Raw genomic sequence first — 13,520 nt, 5'->3', positions numbered from 1 at the left:
AAGTTAGGAGGCTCAGTGGGTCCCTAAACATCACACACGTTTCGTAAAGTGCCCTCCGTCTCCTAAAAGGCTCGAATCAGAATGAAAGAACATCATTTGTCACCACAGTGAATCAGAATTAGCTGCTCTGGGGGCTCTATCGAGATAGACAGAACTTGGTTGATGCTTTGGGGAGCCCAGTGAGGTGAAGTAACCTAGCCGGCCTGGATGGTTGGTGGCAAGGCTGGACCCAGGGCTGGGACCCTTGGGCCTTCACCTGAGTGTCAGGCCTTGAATATGTGTCCTCTCCGGAACTCTTTAAATGCTGGGTGGGCCTGGTCAGGTCCCAGGAGGAGAGACCAGTGGGGGGAGGTGCTGGTGGCTGCCCCCCAACTCTGGTGCTTCTTATCTGACCAAGCAACCAGTGCGGGGCCAAGAGGTCCACAACCACTGGGGCGTGGGCCCACCTCCTTCAGAGTCAGAATGCTGGAGTTGGGGGCGTGTCAGTCATTAATGAGCAGGAACCCTGGAAGGTTGCTATAGGGATTCCCATTTTACAGGGGAGGAAACTAGGCTGGGAGAGAGGAGGTGACTTGCCTGAGGTCACTGGGCTAGGAAGCCACAGAGGCAGGGTTGGACATTTTCCATGACCCAAAGTGCTTAAATCTCCCCACGGCACAGGCCTTGACAGCCATGGGGAGGGGACAGAACCAGGCAAAGGGGCTGCTGCTGACGCCTCCCAATCCTGTGGTCCCCCGCTTCCATCCTCTAGATTGGACAGCATGCTGGAACCACCTGGTTCCCACCCCACCCCCACCCATGTGGGGGCAGGGCTGTTTCTCTGCTCACCTCCAGAGCTTCTGCTTGCCCCCGAACCCCCCACTTGCCCTGGCTTCAAATCTGACCTCAGGGAGCAGCGGTCTTGAAAGACTTGTTTGTACTGGTCAGATCGTGGGGGAAATCCTTAACAATTTGATCTGAAAAGACCCTTACAAAGCTTCTAGTCCAACCCTTTCCTGGTACAGATAAGGAAACTGAGTCCCAAGGAGAGGATGGGACTCGGTCAAGGTCACACAGCAAATTACTAAGCTGTTGTACCAGAATTTGTGAGATCAAGTTCAGGTGCTTTTCCTCCCAGTATTTTTAGGGGTCAGCAATCTAGGAAACTCCTGGGGCAGTAAGAAGCCAGAAATGCAGTTTCAGTTGAGGGAGGGACATCCATTTGTTGATTCATTCATTCAATAGAGACTTACTGGGAAGAACTTGAGGATGCTGAGTGCCAGGCCACGTGCTGCAGTAGGTCCACATGGGTGTGAACGCCCTAAGTGCCAGGCCACATGCTGCAGTAGGTCCACAGGGGTGTGAACGCCCTAAGTGCCAGGCCACGTGCTGCAGTAGGTTCACATGGGTGTAAATGCCCTAAGTGCCAGGCCACGTGCTGTAGTAGGTCCACATGGGTGTGAACACCCTAAGTGCCAGGCCACGTGCTACAGTAGGTCCACATGGGTGTGAACGCCCTAAGTGCCAGGCCACGTGCTGCAGTAGGTCCACATGGGTGTGAACTCCCTAAGTGCCAGGCCACGTGCTGCAGTAGGTCCACAGGGGTGTGAACGCCCTAAGTGCCAGGCCACGTGCTGCAGTAGGTCCACATGGGTGTGAACTCCCTAAGTGCCAGGCCACGTGCTGCAGTAGGTCCACATGGGTGTGAACGCCCTAAGTGCCAGGCCACGTGCTGCAGTAGGTCCACATGGGTGTGAACGCCCTAAGTGCCAGGCCACGTGCTGCAGTAGGTCCACATGGGTGTGAACGCCCTAAGTGCCAGGCCACGTGCTACAGTAGGTCCACATGGGTGTGAACGCCCTCCCTCAGTTCCTCCCTGTCCCCATCCAGACCAGGACCCACCCCAACTCTCTCCTTCTCAGCTTCTCCCAAACACAGCAGTGCTTTGCCCTTTCTATGCAGGAACTTCCAGCCGCCCACCTGGAGTCTTTCTACTGTTTTCTCTATGCTGGAGCTGGAGCAGCTGAATCATAGTTCAGCCCCCAGACAGGAAAATGGGGAGAGGAGAAAGACACAGGGAATTGCTCCCACATGTCAGCTCTGAAAGGCCAGCCTTCAGCATAAGGGTCCCCTGCCAACGCACCCTGGGACAGCAGGGTGTCCTCGTCTCCTTCCTCAATACCCTGGCCCCTAGAAAGGCCAAGTGCTGGCAGCTACATGCACTTGTCCCAGCTGGGCCATGGGCCTCAGGCTTGGTGAGCCAGGCAGCCTGGGGGGCTGCCAGTGACAGATGTGCTCCATGACACCCCCCAGGGGTACACCGATCTTTTGAGCTGATGCCTCCCAGAGGAGGTGCAGATAGGTTTCCCTGTACACCTCACAACAGCCTTAGGAGGAGATGCTGTTCTTATCCTATTGCAGATGGGGAAACTGAGGCTCAGTGCTCCTGGGTAAGACCAGCCTAAAGGCATAGGGTAGAGACCAGATTTGAACCTTGGTGGCCAGGCTCCGCAGCACAACGCAGGGCCTGATCATTCTGGTAATTAGGGGTTATTAGATCAGCTAGGGCCAGCAAGAGATTTTGGGAAGCAGAGTTACACATCCTCCCCCAACCACCACGAATGATCATGGAACCCAACCCAGTACTGGGCAGGGGAGGTGGGCCCTCCCGGGCCTCTCCAGTTGGGTCCAGCAGAGTGTTGGGACCCCTTCCTCCGTGGGGGTGTTTCCTGGCTCTGGGCCAGTGGCAGATGTGTCATGCCTGTGCATCCCTGCTGGTTGCCATGGCGACCAGGTGGCCTTGCAGCCGGAGGAGCAGCTACCAAGAAAGGATGGCTGGTGGCTGTCACTCACTCCGTCCTCCCCAGCCTGGTGATGGGTGGGGAAAGGAATAATGGGGGAGGTACAGAGGGAGCGGGAGATCACAAGGTGGGGGGCAAGCCTTCCTGGGTCTAAACATGGGGTGCGTGGGAGACCCCTAATTGAGGAGTTGCCTCCCTGCCCTCTTTTCTGCTCGGGAGAGACAAACCATCCTCATCCTCTTCTTGACTTGTGTTCACCGAGCCCCAGCCAAGTACTGCAGAACTGTTTATTAGTTCCATTCTCTTCTGAATCTTCATCATAGCCATGTAGAAACTGGATGTATTATCAAAACCAAAGCTGGGAGAGGCAAATTGACTTCCCCCACTAGCAAGTGACAGATCCAGGTTTCTCTCCCAGGCCTGTCTGACTAAATAGGAACTGCATTCTTCCTGAAGCTGGGAGCAGCTGCTCACTCACCTGGGCCTACTATGTGCCAGGCAAACGTCTAGGTTCTTCCTGCGAGCGCGGCCGTGATCAAAACAGGCAGCTCTCGGCTCACAGGTGGGCATGAATGAAGCTACAGTCACTGCTCGGGTATCCTAGGCTGGCTTCATACCAAGCTCTGTTTGCAGGGTCCCCTGTTTCTGTCCTTTGTGCTCTGTCCTCACAGCCACCTCTCAGGTCAAGGTCAGCCCTTTGTTATTTCAAGATTCCATTGCTGTCAGAGGCTCCAACCTCTTTCCAAGTTCTGTCTCTGGACAATTCCACTGTCTGTGACGCCATTGCTGCCCTGCCACTAACAGCTGTGTGACCTTCAGCAAGTCACTTCACCCTCTGGGCCTTGCTTGTTTATCTAGACCGTGACGCCCAGTCCTTCAGGCTGGCTCTGGCTGTTTCTCCACACTTCTGCAGATGGGCAGGTACCGGCTTGTGCAGTAGGGGCCCAACCCCACCTGGGACCCAGAAGCTGCCCGGGGCAAAGCATCTGAGCCTTCTGTGGCTCAGACCAGCACACAGGTGACTTTTGTCCTAATTCACTCTGCTCCTGCCAGAGTAGTTTTATTTCTTCTCACACTTGACAAATACTGCGTTTCACAGCTCTGTGTCAGCAACAAAACAGCTTGGCTGCCTGGCGAGCGAGCAGGGAGCAATCAGATAAATTAATTCACTCACTGCCATCGTGCTGAGGGCCTGCTTGAGCTGTGGGCCAACGGGAGTTCTGGGCAGCAAATGGCCCTTCACAGGCCATAATCCAAGGGACTGGGAATGTTCCTGTTGCCCTGGAGCTGTGACAGAAAGGCAAAAGAAGGAGCACTCAGAGCCCTTAGGAGCTAAAGCTCCCAGACTAAAAACCATCTTCACAATAATATTAGAGCACTAACAACAGGGAGAACGGCAGCTGGCATTTATGGAGCACTTGCCATGTGCCAGGCACCGTGCCAAGCAACGTATGGGCCTCAGTTTGTGAAATCTTTACCATCTCCTTAGGAGATAGGTATCTCATACCCATTTTACAGCTGTGGAAACTGAGGCTCAGAGGTCAAGTCACTTGGCCCAAGGTCCCACAACAGGTAAGAGGCAGGGGTATGTTTGAGGATGGCTTCACCTGGACCAAACCCTCTGCCTAATAGGGTATTTGAGGTGCCAGCCTGCTGTGCAGGAGGGCAGAGGTGATCTGATTGGGCCCTTCCCTCAGGGATCCTTGACCTGTCCTCCCTCCCCACAGCTGAAAGAGCACCCGGAGAAGGGAGTGCACGTGAAGGGGCTCTCCATGCACACGGTGCACAGCGTGGCCCAGTGCGAGCGCATCATGGAGACGGGCTGGAAGAACCGCTCGGTCGGCTACACCCTGATGAACAAGGAGTCCTCGCGCTCCCACTCCATCTTCACCATCAGCATTGAGATCTGTGCGGTGGGTACGTGGGGCCGGGCGGGCTGGAGGGGAGCCGGACGACCTGAGCCGGGTTCTGCTCTGAGCAGCCAGGACACTTCACCTCTCGGAGCCTCGAGGGCCCCGTCTGAAACTGGGAAGGATGCTCAAAGGGCTCGGAGGGAACACAAGGGGACCCTCCCTGCGCTGGAACCCATGTTTCCAGGATAAGCAGCATCAATGACGGCAGTCACAATATTGGTAGCGACCACTGAGCACTTATGGTGTGCCGTGCAACTGGACGCATTAGCGCCCATGACGGTGGGTGGTGGCTGCATGACTCGTGGCCCCCTTCTAACCAGTCCTCCGCAGGGTGTGACAGGAGTTTCCAGTTTTCCAGTGTAAATAATGCCATCGTGGACATCTTTGTGCATGAAACTTTCTAGGCTTTGAGTCATTTCCTCAGACCAGGTTCTCTGGAGTGGACCTCCTGGAGCAGGGCAGGAACCTGTCTAAGGCTTCTGGTACCTTCTACAAAGAGCTTTCCAAAGGGCAGTTCCAGGTCCCTCCTTCTGTAATAGCCCGAAGAATCAAGCACTTCCTATGTCCAAGCCTCTACTGGGTACCAGGCTGAACTCTATTTACTTCAGCTTCCTGAGCTTATGGGCAAAACCAGGTCAATTCTGGTTTCAACCAGCAGGAAACTACGGAGGAAGCCCCTACCCCCCTGCTTCATCTCATTTGGGACCATTTATGGTGTCGTCTAGAGACAAGAAGAATTATCGACAGTATTGGGAGCAGCAAGCTGTCATTTCATGAGCACTTGCTATATGCCAAGCACAACCCCGGCTCTTTCCACATGTGCTATCGGCGTAATCCTTACAACAACCCTTCAGGGTGGGTCTTTGATTCCCATTTTACTGAGAGAAAGGCTAAGGCTCAGAGACAAATGAAGTTATTTCCCGAGGTTTCACTACCAAGGGATGGAATCAAGATTGAATCGCCAGGTCTGTGTCTCCAAAACCTGTGCTCTGAGCCCCTGCTACCAATCGGGGTGCCCAGCCTCCTGTCATCCTGGGCACTCAGGGTCTGCCTTGCTAGCATAGCTCAGTCACTGCAGAACTGGGCTTGTTCTCAGAGGAAACAAACACCTGCTCTGTGCCAGGCCCTGTACAAACCCTGTAAAAATGTGCTGTCAGTTTGCTTTACTCCTCCCAACAACCAACCCTAGTGGGGAGCTATTGTTAGTCTCATTTTGTTGACATGCGACTTGAAGATCAGAGAGGTCCATGGTCCTTCCAAGGTCACACAGCAAGTAGGAGGCAGGACTGGGATGGGAACCAGGTCCAAGAGTCTCCAAAGCTGATGTTTTTTGCATTAAAGGATAACTCCCTAGTGACCCAGTCACATCCCCCCACCCCCACCTGTGGCCTCACAGAAGATCTCTAGGAGCTGTTGTGATGGCTGTAAGAAATCCTGCTGCACTCAGAAAATAGTCTCTATTTTCCAGGCCCTGCTGCCTGGAGTCAGACTGCCCTGGGGTCTGATCTCGGCTTTACCACTTGGGCCTTGGGCAAATTAAGTGCTCTTTCTGAGCCTCAGTTTCCTCATCTGTAAGATGGGCACAGTAATAGCACCTCCTTCAAGGGGCTCCTGTATGGCTGAAATGAAACCCTCGGTGGGTGGTGAGCATGATAGCTAACCGTCCTCGTTACTGTTGGAGGTGGGGGTCACCTAAAAACCCTCACCCCTCTACTGGTCTGTCTGCAGATGAGCGGGGCAAGGACCACCTCCGGGCAGGCAAGCTGAACCTGGTGGACCTGGCAGGCAGCGAGCGGCAGTCCAAGACGGGTGCCACGGGGGAGCGGCTAAAGGAGGCCACCAAGATCAACCTGTCGCTGTCGGCGTTGGGCAATGTCATCTCGGCCCTGGTGGATGGGCGCTGCAAACACATTCCTTACCGGGACTCTAAGCTGACACGGCTGCTGCAGGACTCGCTGGGCGGCAACACCAAGACGCTGATGGTGGCCTGCCTGTCGCCTGCTGACAACAACTACGACGAGACACTCAGCACGCTGCGCTATGCCAGCCGAGCCAAGAACATCAAGAACAAGCCACGCATCAATGAGGACCCTAAGGATGCCCTCTTGCGCGAGTACCAGGAAGAGATCAAGAAGCTCAAGGCGATTCTGGCCCAGCAGATGAGCCCCCACAACCTGTCAGGTGGGGTGGCGCGGGGCGGACGTGGCAGGAAGGGTCAGGGGGCCCAAGAGAAAGGCTCTCTCCCTTGATCTGCCAGCCTCCGGCTTCCCGTCTGAGAGACATGGAGGCAACGCCCTATGTCCTCTCAACTTCGTGGGAGCATAGCTTTGGAAGAGTCAGGGAGCAGGGAGACCCCTGGTTGGTGACAGCTCAGAGGGTGTCTGCTTGCCGATGCCCCAGGAAGAGGCCCATCTGTCTGGCCTGTCCCACCAGCCATGGGCTCTGTCGCCTGCTCCCTGCTTCCGGGCTGCACACACGCCATCCCCTTGTCTGCCTGCTCTCTCTGTGGCGGCATCGTGATGCTGCAGCTTAGTAGCTGGGTGACTCACTCCTCCACGTCCCACCTCGGCTCCCAATTAGGCACTTGGTGATGGCAGCTCTCACGCCCAGGCATCTGGCTGTCATCTGGCAGGTAGAAATCCACACCTGGAACATTCGCCTTCAAGGTCTTTGCCACTAAGGGACTCCAAGGTTTTCTGTATCTGAGAAACCCTTGGGGAAGAGAGCACAACAGAGCCCGAGTCCATCTGTCCATTCATCTGCCTCCCCACCTACATTCTTCTCTATCCATCCATTCTATTCACACATGCATTCACCTACTCATCTGTCTGTCCATCCATCCATCCATCCATCCATCCATCCATCCATCCATCCATCCATCCATCGTTCACTGAGCACCCCTTCTGTGTATGGACCTGTGCTGAGCACTGAGGATAGCGATGAATCTGATCCAGGCTCTGCCTCATGGGCCCCTCGTCTCCCGGGAGGAGGAGGACACTCCAGTAGACCACATGTGTTCGGGGAGAGAGCTTTACAGGCACTGCAGGGCAGAAAGGGGTGTCCAAGTCCAACTGGGGGTGGGGTGTGGTCAGTCAGGCTCCTGGGAGGACTACATAGGTAACGCATGTGTGGGCTTAGCACATAAGGCTCATTAGACAGCACATGATGCTTTACAGTTGGGCCTGAAACCAGGTGTGTCTGCCTCAAAGCTCCATGCGTTCCCTCCCTATGACACCTCCCATCAGCCATAGCCCTCTCAGCCCCAGTTCTCTGGTTACTGGAATATTTCTCTCTTCCCCTTACGGCAAAACTTGAAACATTTGTCTGTTTTCACTGGCCCCAGTTTCTCTCCTCCTACTCTCTTGTCCCTAGTCCAGGCACACCCTGTGCCCCCAGGCCCCCGAGTCCACCCTGTCAAGGATGACCTCCTGTGGTTCTACCCGGTGATCTGTCCTCAGGCAGACCTCACCCTGCCCTCCTAGCATCAATTCACTCAGCTGATCCCCGCCCTTCACCTTGAAAGCCTTGCTTCTTGCACACGCTCTGCCCTGATTCTCCGCCCCTCGCATGAGTCCTCCCCTCTCCCTCACCTGCTGTCCCAGGGGGGTCCTGTCTCCTCTCCTCTCTCTCTATTCACTCCTTAGGCGGATTCATCTGGTCTCATGGCTTTAAACACCATCTCTATGCTCATGGCTCTCACCTGTGGGCCGCCAGCCTGGCAGTGTCATTTGTGTCCAGGACTGAATGGTGGCACAGAGGGGTCAGTGCCATTCAAAGAAAAGTTTCATGTTCCTCACAATTGTCCTAGACACGAGAGGCGCGCATGCAATTAAGGACCATAGGGGAAAGCAGTGTCGGGCAGGGGAGCAGAGGCCGGTGAGGGGCCACCTGAGCCAGAGCCTTTTTGGGGTTTCTGTGGGAAAGGCATGGCAGGGCAGGAGGAAGTTGAGCGCTGAATAATTCCAGTGGGCTTGGGGCATAGCGTCTGCCCCTACTTATCCGGTGCTGACCCTGGGGTGCTTTTGGGCAGAGGAAATAATGGCTTGGTGTGTGGTTAGATAGAGAAGGGGTTGCAGGTATGGACTCGAAGTTGGTACGTTTGTATACGAAAGGTGGGCTCACCGACAAGGTGTTTACTCTCTCTAGGAATTAGCTGGCCCTGGGACGGACGGTCTCTCTCTGGCCAGCCAGTCTCCCATGATGTCAAAGCCTCATAAAATATAGGAAATATATAAAAATGATTGATGCAGAATGTCCTCCGAATTCCAGACTGAATATCCAGCTGCCTGTAAACTTAACATGTCCGACGTGGAGTTCGTGATCTTCCCCACACCTGCTTGTCTTGCAGCTATCCCCACCCAACTGACGGCACCTTTCTCCTTCCAGGTGGTCAAGCCAGGAGCCCTGTGGTCACCCTTTGCTTCTCGAAAGCTCAAACCCATGTCTAGCCCAGCCGTAGAGCCTGCTGTCTCTACCTTTAAAATGTCCAGGATCCTCCCACTGCCGTCCCCTTGGCCTGAGCCACTAGTATCTCTCATCTGAATTACTGCAGAGGCCCCAGCAGGTCTCCTGCCGTCTGCCCTGGACCCCTCAGTATTTTTCCCACACAGCAGCCAGGGAAATCCTGTTCAAATACAAGTCTTTTCACTGCCCTGCACAAACCCTGCAATGGCCAGTGTAACAGAGTCAAAGCTCAGGCCCCCACCCTGGCCTGCAAGGTCCCCAGCACCTGGCCCCGGTCCCCCTCCCACCTCCTCTTCTCACACACTGTTCCTCCTTCCCTCACTCTGTTCGCTGGCCTCCTGGCTGTTCCTGGGACCGTCCAGATCCTGCCGACCGCTCCCCTCCGCACTCATGGCTCCCTTCTGTGTGTCCCCAGGATCTCTGCTGGCCTGTCTGTGTCTCTCCCTTCAGATCACTGCTTGCCTCTTACCTTGTCTAAGAGTACCTCCCTGACCACACTATTTAAATCGTACCTCTTCCCCCCATTCTCACTCCTGAGCTCCCTCTCTGCTTTCTTTCTCTCCTTAGAATGTATCACCTCGTAACATGTCATGTGTTTTGCTTATTTATTTTGTTTGCCCTCCTTCCCCAGTTGAAAACTTAACTTGTGGGTGTCTCTTTTGTTCAATGCCACATCCCCAGTGCCGAGAACATGCAGTGCTCAAGAAATATTTCTTGAGTGACTGAATAAATGAGCATTTACAGAGCGACGTGCTTCAAATGAGTTCAATACTTGGAAGTCCTTCTGAATGAGCACGCGGTTGTCTTTACAAATTTAGGCTCAGTTCCTGCAAACCGTGTGCACCTTGCTCACTGCATCTCATTCCTGTTTTCCTTTCAGCCCTGCTGTCCAGTCAGGTGCCCCTAAACCCTGTGCAAATGGAGGGGAAGCCGTTGCCCCCACCTGAGATCCAGCCTGACACTGAGGCTGAGAAGCAGCTGATCCGGGAGGTGAGAGTGGGAGCAGGTGGGAGAATGGCGGGCCGGGGGGCCTGTCAGGAGAGCATCTCCAGAAGGATGTCGTGTCAATCCCACCATCACACTGGGGGTGGTACTACAGTCTCTCTTTTGGAACTTAGAAAGGCTCAGAGAGGTGCCATGACTTGCCCAAAGTCACACAGCTAGGGAGAGTCAGAGCTGGGACTTAGGAAACTCCAGAGGCTAGTACATTTCATATTAGTGGGAGAACAGAAAGGGGCATGGGGGCATCTGCAGGAGCGCTGTCTCCTCAGTATTGTAGGAAGGGGTGGCTGTGGATTGATGGAGGCGGAGAAGGCAGTCCTGGTAGTGGGAATGGCTTGTGCCAAGGCAAGGAGGTCAGAGTAGGAGGAGTTGGTCCCCTCAGCAGGTGCCAACAAGGCTGGGCTGAGAGCAGGGTAGCCAGGGTTGGCAGTGGAACCCCCCGTGCCCATTTGACCAGTGGATAAGTGGAATGTTGGCCTCCCAGAAAAAGCTGTCCCCTGGTGTCACGCAGGGTGTCATGTGGGGTCTCACCTGCCGCTCCCCACATAAGCACACAGGACATGGTGAGGTCAAAAAGGAATACCCATGGAGCCATAGGTAGGGGAGTCACTATATTCTCGCTGGCGGCTGGGTTGGAGACACAGGAAGCAGGAGCCACACGATCCACAATCCACACTACGCCCTTGCCAGCCACCATCTGCTTTCTAGCCCCCATTTGCTGCTAGTGTAGCCATAGCAGTTATATTAGTGGCCAGTGGCTCACTGGTTACAGCTGACGGCCAACTAGCCACAGCTGATGGCCATCCAATCACAGTTGATGGACATTTCCTACCTGAGCCAGCACCTTTCCACGTGAGGCCGAGAGCCTGGAAACTGCTCTCCTGGCTCTGTCCCCACACCTGGGTCCTCCTCCCACATGTGGGCCCCCCAGCACCCCTGGCAACCAGCATGGCAGGTAACACCCTGATTGACAGGTGCGGAGCTGATCCTCAGAGGGCACTTGTACAGCCAGACACAGCATAGCCTCCTAACTCCCGGCTTAGGCTCTGTCCCCAACTCCAGGCTCTGTTGGTTTCCAGAGGTTCCTGTCTTTTAAGTGCCACATTCTGAGACCCAAGTATATGGGAGGTTTGACATTTGGTCTTTAGGGCCCTGGCATTTTCCTGCTGGAGAACCAAATGGCAGCAGGGGCAGCTCTACAGGGACTGTCTGCTGCTGGGCCTTTGCCACTCAACTATGACCTCAGGTGGACTCAGCCCTGAGGTCCCCAGAGGTGTGAGTCAGGCTGTGGGAGCCTAGGGCCCAGCCTCTGGGGGCGTAGACCCAGTAAGGCCTGGGGGCGGGGTGGGGGGGGTCTCAGTTCTGTGGGCTAGAGGGCTGGGAGAGATTGACCTAAGAGTCTCCAGATGCTGATCATGACAGGCAGAGGCTGTAATGCTCAGAGAGGCTCAGCTGTGGGCCCCGGGTGGACCGGTCCTGGCTCCTGTGAAGGTCCTGGGAGCTCAGCTGCTCACTCTGTCTTTTCCTCTGCGGTCTGGGAGCTCCTGGGGCAGGGTTGGGTATCAGGTCCATCTCTAGAACCCTGGGTCTAACTCCTGGGGAAGTGTTAGGAGGAGGGGGCTTTGGTGATGGCCGACCCCAAGCCCACAGAATGAGAGAAGTCACACTTTGGGGGTTCAGCGTGGGTTTTGGAATCATGTAGCAACAGGTGGACATCGGTCACAAAATGGTACTGGATGGAAAGGGCTGGCCAGGGACTGGGATGAAAGCTTCCTCCCCCAGAGAAGACTGACTGGTTGGGTGGGCAGGTACCTTGGCTGTTGAATAAGCAGGGCGCCCCCGCCCCCTAGAGGTCACCAGGGAGAAGAGACGCGTTTCAGTCTGGTGGGTCCTTCTGCCCTGGGGTCGGGGGTCGCCTGCCTCCTCCTCATGGGGCAACCCAGTGGACACTGCATCTGAGCACTGCAGCCTGAGGTTTGTTTTCTGACCCTGGGGTTTCTTCTCTGAGCCACACTTGGAGGAAGAGTTGAGAGTGTCTATCTTCCCTCCGTCCCTCCCATTTGTTTTCACTTAGCGACTCACATTTATTGATCACCTACTGTGTGCCTGGAACTGTACTTTCCTTTCCATTCCAGAACCAGTCAGGATGCTGAGGAGAAGGGAGGTGGTCCCCGTGTGTAGTGGAGAGGGTGCCGGCACAGGAGTCAGCTCAGCTGTGAGCTGGAGGCGTGGCTCTGGGCTTCAGTCTCCCAGCCGTATGGGTGGGATTTGGACTAGAAGATTCCTAGGGTCCATCCAGCTTTTTAAAAAGATTTTATTGGGGAAAGGGAACAGGACTTTATTGGGGAACAGTGTGTACTTCCAGAACTTTTTTCCAAGTCAAGTTGTCCTTTCAATCCTAGTTGTGGAGGGCACAGCTCAGCTCCAGGTCAGTTGCCGTTGCTAGTTGCTAGTTGCTAGTTGCAGGGCGCACAGCCCACCATCCCTTGCGGGAGTCAACCCGGCAACCCTGTGGTTGAGAGGATGCGCTCCAACCAACTGAGCCATCTGGGAGCTCAGTGGCAGAGGAATTGAACTGGCAACCCTGTGGTTGAGAGCCCACTGGCCCATGTGGGAATCGAACCGACAGCCTTCAGAGTTAGGAGCATGGAGCTCTAACCGCCTGAGCCACCGGGCTGGCCCCCCGCTTTTACATTCCGAAAGTCCAGTTCTTATGGGCTCTGTGACCTTGTACAGGTTGTCTTAGCTCTCTGAGCCTGAGTATAAACGCCCCTTTCTTGCTGTGGTAAAGAGGAACATGAAGGGGGTCTCATTGTTGGGTTGTGTAACAAGTACCGAGCAGGACTCAGGGGTCTGTGTTTGCACTTCAGCTCCCCATTCAATCATCAACAAGCATTTTATGAGCACTTGTGAGGTACTGGGCATTGTAGCTGGAGGTGCATGTGGGGCCAACGAAGTTTTATTGCTTTTAATATTGGAAGTAATAGAGCATGTTTCGTACACAGCTGGGAACTGTCTAGAACTGAGGGAAAAGTGTGGTGGAGGAGGAAGCTGGGGATTGAAAGAGCAAAGTCATTGAGGGGGATGGCTCAGCTTCAGATGGTTCGTCCACTGTCACAAGAGGACGCAGAGCTTTCGGGCAGGGCTGTGGGTGGACGGGAAGATGTGGGACTGGGAAGGCGAGGAAGTTCACGTCTGGCGGTATCCGTGTCCGTGCTCTCTGTGAGGTACCAGGCAGAAATGGGGGGGTGGGGTGGAGGGTTGCAGAGAGCGAGAGTGGAAGGACCGGGCTGAGGACCGTTGGGTTAAACCATATTTGTTGATGCAGAAAGGTGTTCATGATGTATTGCTGTGTGGAAAA

General features: G+C 55.0%; 1 protein-coding gene across 4 annotated transcripts in view; it reads left to right on the top strand.

The window, feature by feature from the left end:
- The window catches only part of KIF17 (kinesin family member 17), a 42,605-nt gene that overhangs the window by 7,844 nt on the left and 21,241 nt on the right, over positions 1–13,520 (top strand). For all 4 annotated transcript variants that reach the window (XM_088790321.1, XM_088790322.1, XM_088790324.1 and 1 more), the window contains exons 4-6: positions 4,508–4,697; positions 6,422–6,874; positions 10,038–10,147. In XM_088790321.1, coding sequence (XP_088646447.1) covers positions 4,508–4,697; positions 6,422–6,874; positions 10,038–10,147 — 753 coding nt within the window. The remainder of the gene's footprint in view (positions 1–4,507; positions 4,698–6,421; positions 6,875–10,037; positions 10,148–13,520) is intronic.

This window comes from Rhinolophus sinicus, chromosome 14 (assembly GCF_057876585.1).
Source record: "Rhinolophus sinicus isolate RSI-liver-muscle chromosome 14, RSI-T2T, whole genome shotgun sequence".
Lineage (NCBI taxonomy): Eukaryota > Metazoa > Chordata > Mammalia > Chiroptera > Rhinolophidae > Rhinolophus > Rhinolophus sinicus.
The sequence above is the reverse complement of the archived record's forward strand: the minus strand, read 5'-3'. Positions and strand labels throughout refer to the sequence as shown.